Source organism: Propithecus coquereli, unplaced genomic scaffold (genome assembly GCF_000956105.1).
Source record: "Propithecus coquereli isolate 6110/MARCELLA unplaced genomic scaffold, Pcoq_1.0 Scaffold316, whole genome shotgun sequence".
Classification (NCBI taxonomy): Eukaryota; Metazoa; Chordata; class Mammalia; order Primates; family Indriidae; genus Propithecus; species Propithecus coquereli.
The window spans coordinates 1,959,971-1,978,270 of NW_012148797.1; the positions used below are offsets into that span (position 1 = coordinate 1,959,971).

The 18,300-nt window shown below is 38.9% G+C and overlaps 1 protein-coding gene across 1 annotated transcript in view; it reads right to left on the reverse strand.

Moving 5' to 3' along the window:
- Positions 1-18,300, reverse strand: part of LOC105815108 (chromosome unknown open reading frame, human C12orf42) — a 108,630-nt gene that overhangs the window by 52,901 nt on the left and 37,429 nt on the right. The window contains exon 3 of the mRNA XM_012650244.1: positions 5,224-5,335. Within this exon, the coding sequence (XP_012505698.1) occupies positions 5,224-5,335 (112 nt within the window). The remainder of the gene's footprint in view (positions 1-5,223; positions 5,336-18,300) is intronic.

The window sequence follows — 18,300 nt, forward strand, 5'->3', positions numbered from 1 at the left end:
AGGACAGAATTATTCTTTACCTATAAATTTGAAGAAGAGGCCAAGTAGGCTAAAGCCAAAATAAAAAAATTCTCACTATGGAGGGAAGGAGAGAGGGCAGGGTGCATGCAGGAGGGAGACTATGAAGAAATAAAAACAAGTACCTTAAGGCTATCATAATGGCACTAAAACAAGTACCACAAATCAAAGTATCCATATATTTGGTATATTTCAAGACTTTGCTTTTTCTCTTCTGTTTTTAGCTGCTTCCTGTTCTCCATCTATTTGTCCCTCTGTGCTATTTTTTCTGATGAGGTTTTCAATAAGGATTTTCCAAGTCATGAATAATAACAACTGTAGGCTGAAATAGGGAATTGTCTGCAATATTATCTTATCTCTTTAAAGAAGGCACAATGCACCAAAAAAAACCATTAAAACATAGCCTGGAAGCATGAATCTAATTGTTGAAGGCACAATTACACAAGGCTTGAACAAACAGGCTTCAGGAAAGGAAGAATAGCAGCCACGGTTAAGGTCACAGGCTATTCATAGAGTGCCAGACTTAAGTTGTCTCAACTCCACTACATATTTTGTCAGAAAATGGAGATAATAATATGATTGCCCTGTGAGGTTTCTGTGAGGACTAAATCGCTACTTAAGGTAAAGTGTTAAAATCATGTCTGGCACATAGTCAAGTTCAAGGAATGTTGTCGTCATCCTTTAATTAGACAACTGGTCTTATGCCAGAAGACAAGCAGGTATAGGTTTATGAAAGTTAAACAGGCTAAACAGAGTCAAGACAAACATATGCCCTCCTCACCAAGGCCCTTATCATCATGTACTCAATGCCTTTTGCTTGGCCTTTGCTCGTTTGCATGTAAAGAACTGCAGTGTACTATTTTTCACAAGCAGCAAATCTAAAAATATAGAGTCCAAAAGATACCCTGAGCTTTCCCAAAGGCACATAAGTTACCATACAACAGTTTTGCACACTGAAAAATTCAGGGAGCCCACCTTCCAGAGGGGTTGGACCCATGGACCAACGGCCATGGTACTCATAGAAAATGCCACTCCTTTTGTTCCCAAACAGTTCCATAGAATTAAAAAAAAGAGGGGGTGGAGGCAAGTACAAAGGCTAGGAGGCACCAGCCAAGGAAGGCGACTGTTTTATTAATCCATGTGATTAATCCAGCATGCTAAGGAAGATTCTTTACAGAATCCGAACTTGGGTGTTTTGATCCACATGGATTAGAAAACACTGCCGCATTCACTTGCCAGTGACTTCTCTGCTTTGTGCTTGAGTTTTATTCTTCAGGGTCCAGCAGGAACAAAGGAGAAAGAGCATTTATGTGAGGACCAGCAGCATAGGCACTTTGACAAATGTCCTTCCTGAATTTCCCAAGAACTAAGCCCTGGGTTTGTATTTGCATCATTTCCCCCCAAAAGCTCAACAACTAAAAACTGACCTCCAAACGCAGATTTCTGTCAACCTGTGAAAAGTGGTTTTCACCAAGGGGTGGGATGGCAAATCCCACCCCAAGCTCTTTGCAAGAAAGTGGTGAGAATGGCACAGAAGCATTCAGGTTCCAGTGGGAACCACCGTTTCCTCGCGACGGTAGGTAACGGTCTCAGAGTCCTGTCAGCATCTGAGGGTTTTCTCACAAGCTTTAGTGTGACAGGAATGGGAGCCTTTGCATTTGCCAAAAAAAGAGCAAGGCCCAATCAGGCTCCACTCGCTTTCGGTAGCTAAAATGTGATTCTGAAAACTAGTGTGAAGTATGTCTGAGCAAACTAAGACATTCTGAAGCCATTTCATGTCTTCTTATTCTACGTGGGAGAAGCAAAAATGAGTCTTCTCCATGGGACCTCTGCGATCTGTAATATCAGGAGTCTCCAACCTTGGTGAGACTTTTCCAGAGCGTGAGTTGGGCCAAGGCTGCTATCAGTGCCAACAGAGTGGTAGTGCTGGTAACAATGACAGAAAGCTTACCAGAGCACACTTAGGGGCACGAGAAGGGCATGGCTCTCAGTTCTGGAGAGAGAATTGTGGCTTCCGAGTGAAACAAGGCTAGCCCAGGTGACAATATCCCAGCTGCCCCTCACCTTCCTGCCTCCTATCTGCCCAGTTTCTCCAAGCTACAGTCCCTGTCCTACTGCAAAAACTGAGGCCAGCAGCTGGGAGACCTCCCAGGTGACATTCAGAGATCAATCAATGTAGTTCTTAAGAAAAGCTGAAAGTTCGTGAGGCCGCCCTGTTAGAAATAGCTTCACACTCCTCTCACCCCTGTAAAACTGTATTCACATTTTTCTTACGGCTGCCCCTGTGCTCAGCACAGTTCTTGGCACAGAGTCGGCATTTAATAAATATTTGTTAGATTGGCCAATGGGTACAAAGTTACACTTAAATAGGAGGAATAAGTTCGGGTGTTCTATTGCACAGTTGGGTGACTGCAGTTCACAATATTGTATTGTATATTTCAAAATAACTAGAACAGAAAATTTTGAACGTTCTCACCACAAAGAAATGATAAATGTGTGAGGTGATAGATAAGGTAATTGCCCTGATTTGATCATTACCCAATGTATACATGTCCTGAAACATCACACTATATGTCATATCCCATAAATATGTGCAATTATTATGTGTCAAAAATAAAATGAAACAAAAAAATAATAAATATTTTTGAAATGTATAATATCATAGAGCTCATTATCAGTCAGCTACCTTGTTCTTTAGGTAGACTCCTAATCTCCCTCTTTGGGGCCAATCACCTCGACAAATGTATCTGAGTGTCTCACAACACTTAGCAGAGCACCCAGAACGTGACAGGTTGTTAGTAAGTGTTGGTTAAATCTGTGGTCTGTGGAGGATCTGCTCATGTGCAGTCTTGTCAGATGGCTCTCTGAAGAGCACGGTTTGTATTTGTGTGCATACGTGTGTGCACATATATGCCTACAATCTTGTCTGGATCTACATCTGTATGGGTGTATGTTTGGTTCTGAAGGCAGCAGCACTAAGGAAAATGAAAAGTAGGAAGGTCATTAACCTTCCTACTGGTCATCAACCCTCCTATCTGAAAAAAATATCATTTCTACAACATTCTGCTGGTCAACCATTTAGGTTATTACTGGTTAATGAAAAATGTTTTTTAAATCGAGATTAGATCATCCAGTCTCCTCCTTCTCTTGCTTTATAGCAGAGGAGACTGACCCAGAGAGGTTAAGCAACTTACACAAGGTCATCCAGGTAATGTCCTCACCTCCTCTTGACTGCTCAAGTCTCGGCAGCCTTGTTTGAGCTCCATGACACTACAAAGATATTTCTTGCCAATGTTACCAAGACATTATAATTGTTAATGAGCATTCTTAGTATGTTTCTTAGATGTCCTTCCTTAGTATTTGATGCTAACTATTCTTTCTCTCTCCTTGAAACTCATGACTTCATGAGTTTTCATCAAAGGAAACTGGCTAAATAAATTAAGATATACCCATAAAACATATCTCTGAAGTTGTAGGAAAAATGAATGAGGAAGCACTGGATGCAGTCATGTGGAAAGAGCTCCCAGCTACAGTGTGAAGTGAAGACAGTGAGATGCAGAACACTGCTGCCCACCTGCACGCTCATATTTGCCCACGCACACACTTTTATTTGCTTGAAGAAAGTGTTGAAGGATTCCCAAGAAAAAACTAAAAGTCTTTTTCTATGGGAGAAAGGAGAATGAGGCAGGTTAAAGTGAGGGTGGGAATAAGACTGTCCACTGTATACCTCTTCATAGTTTCAGTTTTTGAACCATGTAAACGTATTACCCTCCACCAAGATTTTAATGCTTTTTAAATAGAGTTGGAGTGAGTACCACACAATGGGATTCTCAAAAAAAATCCCATTAAAATGACATTTCTCTAGGACTTTGAAACAAGCATAAAATCAAGAAAATTTTTTAACAGCCCTAATATCAATGCATGTGCAATAAACTTTATTAATATATATGTAAATAAATAAACACATTCTAAAATAACACATTGCCCAAATGAAAGCATAGCAGTTACCTGCTTTATCGATTGTCCTAAAAACTTCATTTTCTCTTAGGTAGTAAACTGGACATGTAAATTCATTTACCCTTTCAGGTCAATGAAACAGTCCTCAAAATGAAGTTTATACATAGTCCCAGGTTGCCATGATAGTCTACGGTGCCAGTGTTACGTAGAATGTAACTAACACAGCCACACATCATTTTGTTGTGACACAAAATGACATTCTTTTGCTTGTTCCATATCACCATCTCTCTCTCCCTCCCTCCCCACGAACATGCACGAACAAACACAAACATTTTGTGTAATTTAAATGCAAATGTCCTGTAAAAAAAATGAAATAATGTCTTTTGCAGCAACATAGATGGAACTGAAGGCCGTTATCTTAAGTGAAACGACTCAGACACAGAAGGACAAATATCACATGTTCTCACTTATAAGTGGGAGCTGAACAATGTGTATACATGGACATGGCGTGTGGAAGATGGACAATGGAGATTCAGAGGGGTCTGGGGAGGGGAGTAGATGATGGGAGGTTGCTTGGCGGGTACAATGTGTGCTGCTTCAGTGATGTAGGCACTGAAGGCCTTGACTTCACCACAATGCAATATATCAATGTAACAAAACTGCACTTGTACCCTATGAATATGTACAAATAAAAAATAAATGGGAAATAAATAAATAAATGCATCCGTCAATCAAGTAGCCCATCTCTCTTGCCTCAGGGGTAGTAAAGTTGACGGATGTGTCCTATTCTCCCAGATACCCTGATTCCAGGGGTGAACATGAGACCCAAGTTTGGTCAATCGAAGTCACTGGATAAGCAGTGGGGACTGTTACAGATGCATGGCAAAAGAGGCTTCTGTACTTTTGAAATTACAAGCTGTAAGAAGCAGATATGCCTATAGCTGCTAGGGCACATTATTGCTATCCTTTCTGAAAATAAACCCAACTTGAGAATGAAGCCAATATGGAGATTAATCAAAAAAGAAATAAAATCATGACAATATTGGTTAGCCCTGGATCCAGCCATACCTCAAGCCAGTCCACCGCTTGGATGGACCAACTTCATAAGCCAACGAGTCCTTTCTTTTGTTGCCATTTGGAAACACAGCTCAAATGTTCTTAAATGACGTCTTTATGATTCTTACCTGTATATATTTTAGAGTTTCTTTGAAAACTCTGGTCTTTTGGGGGATTATTTTCTTAATTTACCTTGAAAATGTAGACAGCGTGGACTATTAAATTTCAGAGATTCAGAGAAATTCTTCATGTGAGTAATGAATCTGGAGCAGGGCAAAGTGGTTCTTTCACAACGAGGGTTGTGCTATAAGGTAGAGAAGAAAAATACACAAAATAACATTAGGTCTATGGCTCCAGAAATAATCCACACCACCTATCACTCTCACCTCCCTAGATGAGTGATATTTCTAAAATAGTTTTGCTTGTTTCTTCTTTAAAAGAAACAGAAAAGAAGTAGCCTTGTGATGTTTGGGGTTAGGGTCACTCCAAGTGCAAGAAACAGCCTGCAAAGGGCAGAAGACGCAGGAGGGGAGGCTCTTAAGTCAGGCTTTGTCACCTTGACGTAACCAAGACAGAAAATAAAGAGGGGAAAGAGCTACAAAGATACTGGATAAATAATATGAATTAAGGTCATAATTAAGGATAATCTGATTTGATTTTAACTAAAAAACAACTCATTAAACATGTGGTCAGCACCAATTGTCCATTAGTGTTTGTGTATAATTTTTATTGTTTGGATATGATTGGATATTATTGATTTGAATATTGTATAGATATTATTGTTTGGACATTGGATCTTATACTGTGGATAGTACAGTTTGGATATTATGAATATTCTGTGTTCAGGGTACCCTTAACTTGCTGGGTCTATAAGAAATCAAACCATCCTGCATGAGAGATGGGATTTTACCTAAAGGGTGAGGTTTCAATCCTATCACTGCACACAGCCATATCACTCACACAGCCCTACCCATTTGCTGAGGAAAAGGCTTGTGTCTCTAGCAAGAAACTTTAAGGTGAGTGCGAGGGTCCTAGGTGGACACTGGAGTAGGAACTCTCTGTTTGCCATGACTACAGACCAAGGAGGCAGTGATGGAAGCTCAGGTTGAGACACAGGAAGAGAGTGGGGAGTAGAGTGACCTAGTCCAGTTGCACAGTCACAGAGCATGGGAGGTTAACTGAGAAACGGTCAGAAACCTCTATCTTACAAGCCTTTTTTGCTTCCAGCATTTTCTTTATTCCCTGGTATTGAGTAAAGTCTTTTTAAAAAATCATCCCAGATGAGCTAAGAGAAATGAAAGGAAGGGAATTTCTACAATTTTAAAGGGAGAAGAGTAGTGCAGGAGCAGTAGTGATACTCAGAGAGATCTTGGGAGAAAGATCATTTTCCTGGCTTGGTTAGTGCCACTGTCCACCTAGAGATAATCTTTGCTGGGACAGCCTTGGAGGAAATAGTTCAGAGCAGGGGCTGTAGAATCATGAAGGCCCATGTCCAAATCATCCCCACTCCTCTCCATGAGCTGGGGGGACTCACCCTCTCTGTTTCTACCTTTACAAAATGTGGCTAATGCTATCTCATGACAACCGTTATCCCCATTTTACAGATGAAAAACTAAATGACTTACAAAAGCCATATAAGTATTGGAAGCAGGTCTCAAATCCACTCTTTGCCACTCCTAAGCCCATGTGTCCTTAACCCTACACCATGTTTCTATGTCTCAATGTTGGCACAACCAGCAATCTAGATGTCCAAATCAGCACCCAGAAGGTCACCCAGGACCCCCAGATCTATGCAGGACTGAATCCTGCCAACCCCACCCTCTCAACGTCCTCCAGACCCTCTGCTTTCTCTACAACCCTACACTACCCATTAGCATCTCCACCCACGTGCCTGCTTGCAGTTCACCTCCATGGAATTCTCTCTTTCGCGTTGTCTTTCTAAAACCCAAATCTAAATATGGCACTCATCTTCTTAATAGTGTTCAGTGGTTTCCCATTATTTAAACAGCGGTTCTCACACTTTACTATGCATAAAAATCACCTGGAGAACATGTTAAAATGCAAATTTTGATGCAAAATGTCTGGTTTGGGGGATCCCAGGGACGTGCACTGGGCACAGTCATCTCGGGTGATTTATACAAGTAAGAAGCAGCTTCTTTTACTCAAAGTGTGGCCCACAGACCGGCATCACTATCACCTGGGTGCTTGCTAGACAGGGAGATTCCCTGGCTCTGCCTAAACCTATTGAATCAGGATCGGAATTTTAACAAGGTTCCCAGCCGATTTGTATGCATGTTAATGATGTAGACCACGCTTTCATCAAATCAAAATCCTTTCTATGGTATAGGATGCTGGTCATGACCCAGCATCTATTTATTAATATCTCTTCTGCCCATCTCACAAGACACTCTCCTCTGTGATCTAAGTATGCAAACTAGGGAAACAGAGGCACGAAAAAACTAAGACAGTGACCCCCATCTTCTTCGTCTTGATCACCCCAGTGCCTAGCACAGTCCCTGTTACATGAGATATGCTGCTTTGTTGATATATGTTGAGTCCAACTGAATGGAATTAATGTATGTTTAAAACATATTTTGAAATGTAGTATTATTAATATATTCAAATTGTACCTTTCATCAGGGTATGATTTAACTGGAATGAAAAAGAACAATGGAGAACAGACTGTCCATGTCATGAACCGGGTGCATTTTACTCCTTAAAACATGGAACATTTTGTCACTGGGCAAGGGAGGGGGCTACTGATTCTTCTCTGTGAAGACCTTGTTGCTTTCGGTTGATTCACTGCCTGAAGTCAAACTCATGTTCTATATATTAAAGAACAACCCCCACCTGTTTTTTTTGTTTTTTCTTTTTAAAGAAGAGCAAACGTTCACCACAAAGATACAAGAACAGTAAATATTGATCTTCTTGACGGATGGCGCACCTCACGCCACAGGCCACTCAAGCATCTGCTCATTGCCACTGGCCCTCCGCTTTGTTGGGAAATAATGCCAAGTGGCCTCGTGTGCTATCGGCCACAGATTGCAAATATTTAAAAGAAATAAATTTCTCTGAATGAAAAGCACCTTTCTTTATTATCCAACCCCTTCTCCTCCCAAGTCATGTTGATTTTGGGGCTGTGCATACTCCCAGCACCTGTACTTTTCAATTGTTGGTTTGCCAAGAACACTGTGGTTTTCTTGCTTGGTTTTAGGAGCCATTCTAAGTACAGTAGCCAATGAAAGGGTATTTTCTTTCTCTCTTGGCAATATGTAAGGGAAACATCAGCTTCAGGACACCTAGCAGCAACTGTAATTAGAGAACACGGAAAGACAGGAAAAGAAATGGGAGTTCCTCTGAGTAGTTGTCCCACATGATAATAAAAATGTACCAACACTGCAGACAAAAAATGAAAATGTGGATTTCCTCAACAGCCTTATTATTGGGCAGAAAGTTTTTAAACTGGTTTTTCTGAAATTGCAAATCATTCTTTAACAGAACAGTAAAACATGAACAAAAACTAAACAACAACGTAAATAAGAATGGAATTTCAGCAAGTGGGAGATCAAGTTGTGATTGTGAATAGCCACTTAGAACACTAACCCAAGAGTCTAAATATAAATATTGAATAAAACTATGATTTCTTCTACATGAAACATTATCTGTTTGATGTAGTGCCATCCTGCCCTGTGTGTTCTTAATCACAGCTCTTAATCTCTTCCCACTGAGCCATGTGCAATACAGCATTAGAGAAAAACAAACTTCTGCCAAGTACTGTGATCTGACCAATGTAGATGGCAAACAGGGTTTAGACACAAATGGTCTCTGGGTAAAGCTTCAGCCACTTCTCTTACCCTAAGCAGAATTCTAATTTCAAAGAGAGTGCTACAACCTCTACCACCACCACCACTTGGAAGAGCATTTGTCAACTTTCACTGTCCTACATACTTTTATTCTACTTTCATGAACAAGTCTTTGGAAATCCACACTTCTTCAATTCTTGATCCACATGGTTTGAGTAAAGCAAATGCCCAGATCTGAGCACATCAGTACGTTACATTCTGTTGGCTGCAGGGACTGGAGTTCAGAACCAACAAGGTATAATGAGATTTTGTTGAGACTTTCAGGATTGAGGTCTGAGTGTCAGAGTTTGGGGCTGTTGCAGCTATTATTTTACCAGCATGAGGCAAGTGTTGAATTATTTTTCTGGTTAGACGGTTTGAGCTGGGTGAGCTGCACTCTCTTGCCTGTTCTGCCTGGTGCCAAGAGATCTGTATCTGTTGATATGAGGGTTCAAAATGCAGTCTGTGTAGAAGTGTCATAGAAGTGTACTTAATTCCAGGAAAAACTTACCGGTTCTGATAAAGATGATACTGACAAGGATGATGCCCACTTTGCCTTAGTTGGCATCATTCTCCAAACAACTAAGCCAAAAAGTCCTAGGCAATTTACCTATTCCAGAAGTGAAAGAGATGATACTTGTTACAAACCCTTACAACTAAAGTAAAGAGATATCTTGTTGCCAATGTACGTAGTCAGCCACGGATTAAGGAGCTGAAATCACTCTCACTATTTGCACTGGATTAGGAAGACCTACAAGAAGTTGCATAACAGATATTTTCAAATTATATACAAATCATGAAGCCACTTTCAGTTTCATATAAGACTTGAAAAATTACAGGATATGGTAGAGGAACCATGAAAATGATATTGTATAAATTTAAATTTAAACTCAGATTTACACAAAACTGACTTGCATGAAGCGTTAAATCTTTTTAGAAAAATTATTCCGCAAGAATCATCAGCTCTAGATGTACCAACATTTATATTTCAGAATAATTTATCAGAAATTTATCCCATTGTTGTCAGAGTCTATAAAATAGTCTTAACAGTTTTGGTAACAGTTGTATCAGCAGAAAGATTCCCCTCACAATTAAAAATGATCAAAAATTATTTGCAATCTGAAAATGAAACTGCTAAAAGTATAAATTACAATGACCTAATAAATGAATTTGCAAAAAGCAAGACAGGAAAACAAAAAGGCATTATGGTCAATTAAGACATTGCATTAGTAAAGTATTATTTATTGAATCATATACACATAACACCAAAAAATTAATTACTTCAGATTTTATGGTCATATTGTTACTCGTGTATCATTATAACCCCCATTACATATTATAAGTAAGAAAATATTTATAAAGGAAAACACTTTATATTTTAGTAACATAAATTATGCTTTTTTCCTGCTGCATTTTATGATGGACTCCACAAATTATGTAGCCAGCCCTGATAGTACATTTTTTCAGACTAAGCTTTACATTCTCACAGTCAAATGGACAAGGTCAAAAGTTGTGAGCCAAATGACTGAATTCTGTATTTATCCCCTATGTCATTTGGATGTAGCCCTTCTTCTGTCCTGTAATATCACTCCTAGCAGAGTTTAAAATATCTGAGACTAGTATCTTGTCATTTTGAAATAAAATGATACCTACCATCCATTGAGCATCTTCAAATGGCCAGATATTGTCTCCAGTTAGACAGGAGATTGTCTGTACAGTGCCTATGCATTTTTGAGAATTTGCGTATCTTTTCATATCAAAAGCTCATATAGTCTGATACCATTCTGATTTATGTTCCTTTGTTTGCGATCTGTCGGGGAGATGTTTGTTTTGTTTTTATTCTTTGTTCACACATCTCTGAAAACATTTATGATTTCTTTGTCACTACTGAAATAAATTTCATAACAAAGTGTCCAGCATGGCTTTTCTTTCATTATGTCGGGCACCCAAATAAGCCCTATCAAACTGGAAAATCCTGTCTTGCAGTTCTAGAAAAATTTTTTTCTTTTCTTTTTTTTTTAAATAATTTTCTCCCCTTTCTGTTCTCTTCCCTTCCCTCTCGTTTTCCATTTTTTAAATGTTTTGTTTCTACTTTTTAAGACCTTCCTTACCTTATCTTCTCACCCTTATGTTACTTTAAAAAAAAAAAGTTGATTGTCACACATTTAATTTCCAGTGTCAATTCCTTGTTCTTATTGTCATGTCTTAAAATACAGCATGCTATTGTCATTTTAAGGTTGCTCTATCTTCCCTTACTTCTTGTTGGGTATTTTGATTTTAGGATTTAGGTTTCCCTCAGTAGTATTCCATCTGTGTTAGCATTGTTTGCTCCCTGCATTGTTTTGAAATCCGCTGAGCTTCTCCCTTTTGTGTGTTTTCATTCATCTGATGTTAAAGGCTTTCCTCCTCGAGGATGCTGGAGAGCCTTGACTGACTACCCATTTGTATTTAAGGGAACAACGGCACTAAAAGGCTGACTGCAGCCTTGGATTCACTTGGGCAGGGCTTATTGACAGTGGACTTCACAGCAGCATGGGGCAGCAAGCTCACCTTCCCAACGACAGCCCCTCGTCATCAGAGTGTGAAGGGCTTTTCTCTGGTATTTCCTCCCAACACCAGCCCAAGTGGTACCAGACCAAGAGCATTCTGGGAGGAGCAGAGCAGGAAGAAAGGGCCTGAGGGTCCCACAGGCCACTATACGAAATTTCAAGAAACCCCTATTTGGTTTTTTTTTAGTGTTTTATGTCTTTTATTTGAATATCCAAAAGTAATATTCATTTTATGTTATATAATTAAACAAGCAAATAATGTTCATTTAATTAAATGACATTCTAAACATTTCCAACATTTCAAGTGTATCATTTTGAATATGAAAATTTTTCTTGCTCTGTGATTACTGAGAAGATCGGATTCAAGATTAGGTTGTAGAGGAAGAAAAAAATATTAAAATTAGATTAATCAATTTTACGTAATTTTTACTTATTTTTTAGAGACAAGATCTTGCTATGTTGCCCAGGCAGGACTTGAACTCCTGGGCTCAGGTGATCCTTCAGGGTCAGCCTCCTGCGTAGCTAGGACTACAGGCTTCTGCCATCGCACCTGGCACAAATTTTTTTTTTATTTGAAAATATCAAGGGGGTACAAGTGTTTTAGGTTACATGGATCGTCTTTGTAATGCGTGATTCCTGGCTATAGGTGTGCCCAAGAAACCCGTATGTGGAGCCCCGACCTCATCCCTGAGTCGGGAGCCTCGCTAACTCAACTTTGCCAGAGAATAAATCCTTGTCCTGACTCTGCGGGATAGGCCAAAAGGAAATGGACCTCTGTATCCCGCCTATCACCAGCCCCCTGTTCTAAGCCCTGTGCCCACTCCCTGACTTAGAAGATATGGAGAACCTTTAGGAGCCAGGTTTGGGGCCATGGTATGAATTGACTCATTTCTCTTTTCTGGCTCCTGTGTAGACTTGTGTTGGGAGCCACTTCATTTTGTCAAGTCAGTTACCACTTGTTAACCGACTTAACGGCTTTCTAAAAATTGTTGGAATTGCTCACCTGATGTAGTCTCCACTCTATGTCTTTATCCTTTTGGTTGGTTGCTTTTTTTTTTAAGGCGTTGTTTTTCATTTTTTTTCAAATTCCCTTGGGTTTTAAAAAATGTATAATACTGGTAGGGAGCACTGAGTTAAATGGATGAGGCCACTCAAGGCCAAGAACAACCAGCCTGACCTGACCTGACTGTCCCGGCTCCCACTAGATCAACAAGAGGGCTAAATAAATTTATATTTCTGCCCACCTGCAACCTAGCTGCAGCATACCATTTGGAAGTCTCTGTTCCACCATTAAGTTCAGAGAGTTTGGGGAGAGAGCGATAAATAAGTGTGTTCAGTCTACCACGTCCAACCAGTCACCCCTCATTGTTCACTCGTCTACGCTATGGACATCTGTCTCATGGCCCTGGAGGATCCACCAAGCTGCCTCAAAAGGCATCCTCCTAATCCCTTTTACCAGGAACACCATAGGCACCAACTGGTCTCTATGACTGTTCTCCCTAGAAGTAGAGAAGGTAGTTCTCCTCATCCCACCACCCCCACCTCAGGCAAATACCAGGCCCCATGAGGAATCACTCAAGTTTCAAGAGCCTGGACCCCAGACACATTTAGCCTGGCCCCTGGTAACTGGAGAGAGAGGGGATTCTGATCCAGCCAATGAAACAGAATTGTGGTGAAGACAAAAAGAATAATATAAAAGAAGTGAACATACAACCTGGCCGGGCGGTATGACACAGTGCTCAAGACCGTGGGATTTGGAATTTGTCATACCTGAGCTGGGATCCTGCCTCCAACATTGACTGGACATGTGATCCTACGAAAATGACTCCACCTCCCTAAACTTCAATAGCGTCATCTGGAAAACAGGATTTATGAGTAATTCCTGTTGTTGTGAATGTTTAAGTGACAAAGCAACTGCAAAGTGCCTAACATACAGGTGGTGAGCGAATGAGTGGGAAGAAAACATCAACGAAAGTTGAAAGAGAAAAGATAATGCTTGCAATAAAAGACAAGGTCTTAGAAAAAACATTAAACCATGAATAAAAAAGGTCAGGGCCACAGTTAACACACACACAGACACTTAGGTCCCCACCATCCACAGAGAAACAGGAGATGTATAGATACATAGATATATAGATAAAGATATAGATAAAATCACAATTCTCAATATCATCTGAGGTCCTTATATGTGATAGTTCTTCCAGGAATCAGCTTCCCGAGGTTGTTTTCCAGGAGAAGAACAAAGTTACTGTCTCCACTTAGTTATTAATTAGTCCTGGAAATGGGGTCAGGCATACTCGCCTATTGTTAGCCCTCTTTTCACAAGATCATAAATAAAAATACAACCAATCTCCCATCTCATCATCTGCCTCATTCAGACACCAGCCCACACATTATTCTATGCTGAAAAAAAGAGACCAGTGTGAATATTTGAAAATAATACATCGAGGATGTATATGTGTACAGGCCCAGCCCATTACACACTTCTAACTATGTGCCCCAATGTGTCAAAGGAAAAAAAAAGTTGCCAGTGTTGGAGAAAATATAATATAGGTCAATATCTCCTTGACAGCTATTGATGGATACACTATTAAACCTGAAGATGTTGCTTATCAAAAAAACACAAATGCAAGTTTCTTCCGGGTTCTCCGTAATGATGGGGTTTGGATCATAGTTGGACAAAGGAATCATAATTCAATTATCCAATGATTTATTACAATATAACTTTACCCACACTGGATATTTGGATGTGTAAACATCAGAGTATTACCCTCCCTTCCATCCCAGGCTTCGCGTTTCAGATTTCATTAGCCAATAAAGCCAGGTTTATTTATAATAAAGTTAAGCCCTTCAAACCACTGACCATGGAAACCAGATTTTGAAATAATTCAGATTTGTGTTTCTGTTCTTTCTAATTAAGGGTAATATCGGGAAGCACAGACAGTGGGTAGCATTGTTCGAGCACCATGGATTTAAGCAAGAAAATCTGATTATCAGCTCATGTCAGAAGCCAAGCGATAATGCAGCTTAGCATTCGTTTGGGCTTTTTCTTTGGCCAAAAGATAATTACCGTTCGTGAGGCCTTACGTAAGTGTATCTAATATCTAAGGCCCTAAAATTTATGAATAGCAAAAACACACAATAGGCAAAGAAGAATTACTGTATTTATTATTTCTATGGCTTGTTCCACCATGATAATTTCATTATCTAGCAAAGTTGAACCTCTAAAATCAAAGTATAATTTCTTAAAGGACAAGAAGTTAAATAGGCTGGCAAGGTTTTCTGCCCAATTTCCTCCAGCATAAGTTATTTCTAACAAATAAAAAGTAGACCAGCCAGAATTTTAATAGGAAATTTACCAAAGGGGACTCAGAGTTACCTATTGAGGTCATTACACAAACATGGTAAGCTTCTGTAGCGAGATTTTTTTTCTTTGTTAAACTGTTATTTCTCAATCTTACACTGTTGATAACAAATGCAACACTTCTTGCCAAATAACAGGAAAAATCTGACACTTAAAAAGCACTTCTTGGCAAAAGCAGGTTACTGTCAGAGTGAGCACTACTGAATACAAGAAATGTGAGTATATATTACAAAGAATAAATGCTGGGAACTCAGAGAGGAAAATTTATTTGAACTGGGAGTTAGAAGTTTATATATAAAACCAAATCTATCTATGAAGATGAATAAAATCAAATTGTGCAATTTCCAAGGTAAGTTTGCTGAGATCCTCCAAACCATACAGAAGCAACTGTTTTTGGAAGACAAAGATGCCACGATTGTCTTTAAGTATAGATTTTTATTTCCTTAGGAATAAATTTTGTTTCCTTGCTTATTATAAACCGTCAATGACTAACATTTTATTGAGTACCTACGATGGACCAGGCACTGTTCTAAATACTTCAGACATTTTTAATTCATCAAATCCTCACAATAACCTTGTAAATCAGTACTTTATTATCCTCATTTTATATATGTGGAAAACGAGTCACAGAGAGGTTAAATAACTTGCCCAACTGGCTCCCATCTCTCCAAATTTCATATATATAGGGTACCTGATTTTATTCATCTTCATAATTAGAGTTGGTTTTATCTTTCAAACTTCTAACCACTAGTGCAAATAATTTTTCCCCTCTAGGTTGTCAGAATTTTTTGTGTGTGACATATACTCAGGCTGCTTGTATTAATATTACAGCAATGCTCACTCAGTCACCATCCTGAAGCAGAAGGAAGTGGTATAATATATTGGACACATCATAGGAGTTACACGGCTGGCTCAGACACTAACAATCAGCTCCCCAACCTTGGGCAAATCACTAAAGTCTCTGCTGAACAATAGTCAAATGGGAGCGGTGTCCCTTCCCTGCCTACTTCCCATGGTTCTTGAGACAATATGGGGCATCTAAAAGAACTTTGAGAAGTATGGAGTACATGTAGAGGTGAGCACATTGACACCAATGCAGTTGGCAAAGGTTGAAAGCAGAGGATGAAGGTGTCCAAGGCAGAGCTCTTAGAGTCTGTAACTAACTAGCACACTCCCCACGTTTCCCTACTCCTCTCCTGAGCTCTTACCACAACCTAGGTTTATTTCAGGGTGGGGGAAAGAAAGAGGGGGAAACAATATATGACAATGGTGATAATGACAATAATAGTAATAGATCGGTATACTCATCAGTACAGAGAAGCAATGTGTATAGTGGACCACAGCACAGACCAGGAACTAGACTGCCCGGGTTAGATCCTGGATGCACCACTTGGGCAAATTACTTTACCTTTCTTTGCCTTGGTTTCCTCATCAGTAAAACAAGAATAGTAGTAGTCCCTACCTGATTGGACGACAATTCCATGACAGTATTCATAGAGAATTTAGAATAGCCTGGCAGAGAGTCACCACTAAATATACACATTTGAGAGCTGTGAGTAGCAGATACCACCAAATTCATTGGTTATTGTACTAGCAAATTAGACAGATTATGGTTTTTCTTTGTTTCTATTTTCTGTCCTCTTGAAAAATTACTGTCTCTTTTTCTACTTTGATCAAACAAATAAAACAGAAAATTATGCTTCACAATTTATGTGGCTGATTGCATCTACTTCTGATTACTTTTGGATTATAGTAACAAAATGTACTCTTGAGCATTGTAGAACTATGTTAGATTATTGGGACTTTGGGGATTCATGGGAATTATGTTTATGAAGGTGCTGAGGCAGCAACACCAGAAAACAAAATAGTCAAGTCAGTGACAGGCACAAAGCAGAAGAAAAAAAGGAGCAGTGTATCTCCTGCCCTCAAATCCCTGACCTTAGCCCTTCTACTCTTGCTTTGATGTTAATGAGATACACTTAGGAAGAAGAGCAAATATAGCAAAAGTGGACCAAAACCTCCATGGCACTGAGCTAGGTGTTTATATCAACACACCAAATGCTCACTATAATACCATGAAATAAAGAGCATTGTCTCCATTTTACAGGCACAGAAATTATAGCTGAGAGCAGGTGACTAAGCTTGCCAAAGGAGAGTTAACTATTGAGAAGCAGGAAGAAGCCACAGGAAGAGGCATTTGAAGAGGAAGCCCAGGGTTCCACATAGCAGGCAGTTCAACATTGCATATAATAATTGAGTAGTAAGCAGATCAGAAATTTTTCACACTTCTTGTATTGTTTTCTCCTTATTTTTAGGATAAGACATTGTGCAAATGAAGAATCATAGATTTTCTGTTAATAGAATGTCAACCTGAAACCAGACAAAGACACCGTAAGAAAACTACAGACCAATATCCCTGAAAAATATTGATGCAAAAATCCACAACAAAATACTAGCAAACTGAATTCAATAGTACATTAAAAGGATAATATATCATAACCAAGTGGAATTTATTCCTGAAATGCAAGGATGGTTCAACATATGAAAATCAATATAACACACTTTTAACAGAATAAAGGACAAAATCCACATGATCATCTCAATTGCTGCAGAAACAATATTTGACAAGATTCAACAAACTTTCATGATAAAAATACTCAACAAGCTAGGAATAGAAGGAAGCTACTTCAACATAATAAAGGTCATATGTGAAAATCCCACAGCTAACATCCTACTCAATGGTGTAAGACTTAAAGCTTTTTCTCTAAGATTAGGCAGAGGGCAATGAAGCCCGTTCTTACCACATTTATTCAACATAGTGTCAGAAGCCTTAGCCAGAGCTATTAGGTAAGGAAAAGAAATAAAAGGCATACAAATTAGAAAGGAAGAAGTAAAACTATATCTGTTTACAGATGACATGATCTTGTATGTAGAAAACCCAAAAGCTTCCACCCACAGAAACACTGTCAGAACTAATAAACAAATTTAGCAAAGTTGCAGGATACTAAATCAGCAGACAAAAATTAGTTCCCTTTCTGGAATAAACAATCTGAAAGCAATAAATAATCTGAAAAAGAAATTAAGAAAAAAATTTCATTTACAATAGCATTAAAAAATTAAATATTTAGGAATAAACATAACCAGGGATGTTAAGGATATGTACACTGAAAACTACAAAACATTGCTGAAAGAAATTAAATGGAATAGCATTTCTGTGTTCGTGGAATGGAACACTTAAAATTTTTAAAATGTCAATATTACTGAAAGCAATCAACAGATTTAATGACATCCCTATCAAAATTTCAACAGTATTTTTAATGGAAAAATCCATCCTAAAATTTATATAGACCCTCAAGAGACCCCAAATAGATAAAACAATATTGAAAAAGACCAACAGACTTGAAGTTCTCACACTTCCTGACATCAAAATATATTATAATCAAATGATTTGAATAGACATTTCTCCAATGATGATATACAAATGGCCAAAAAGCATATGATAAGATGTTCGACA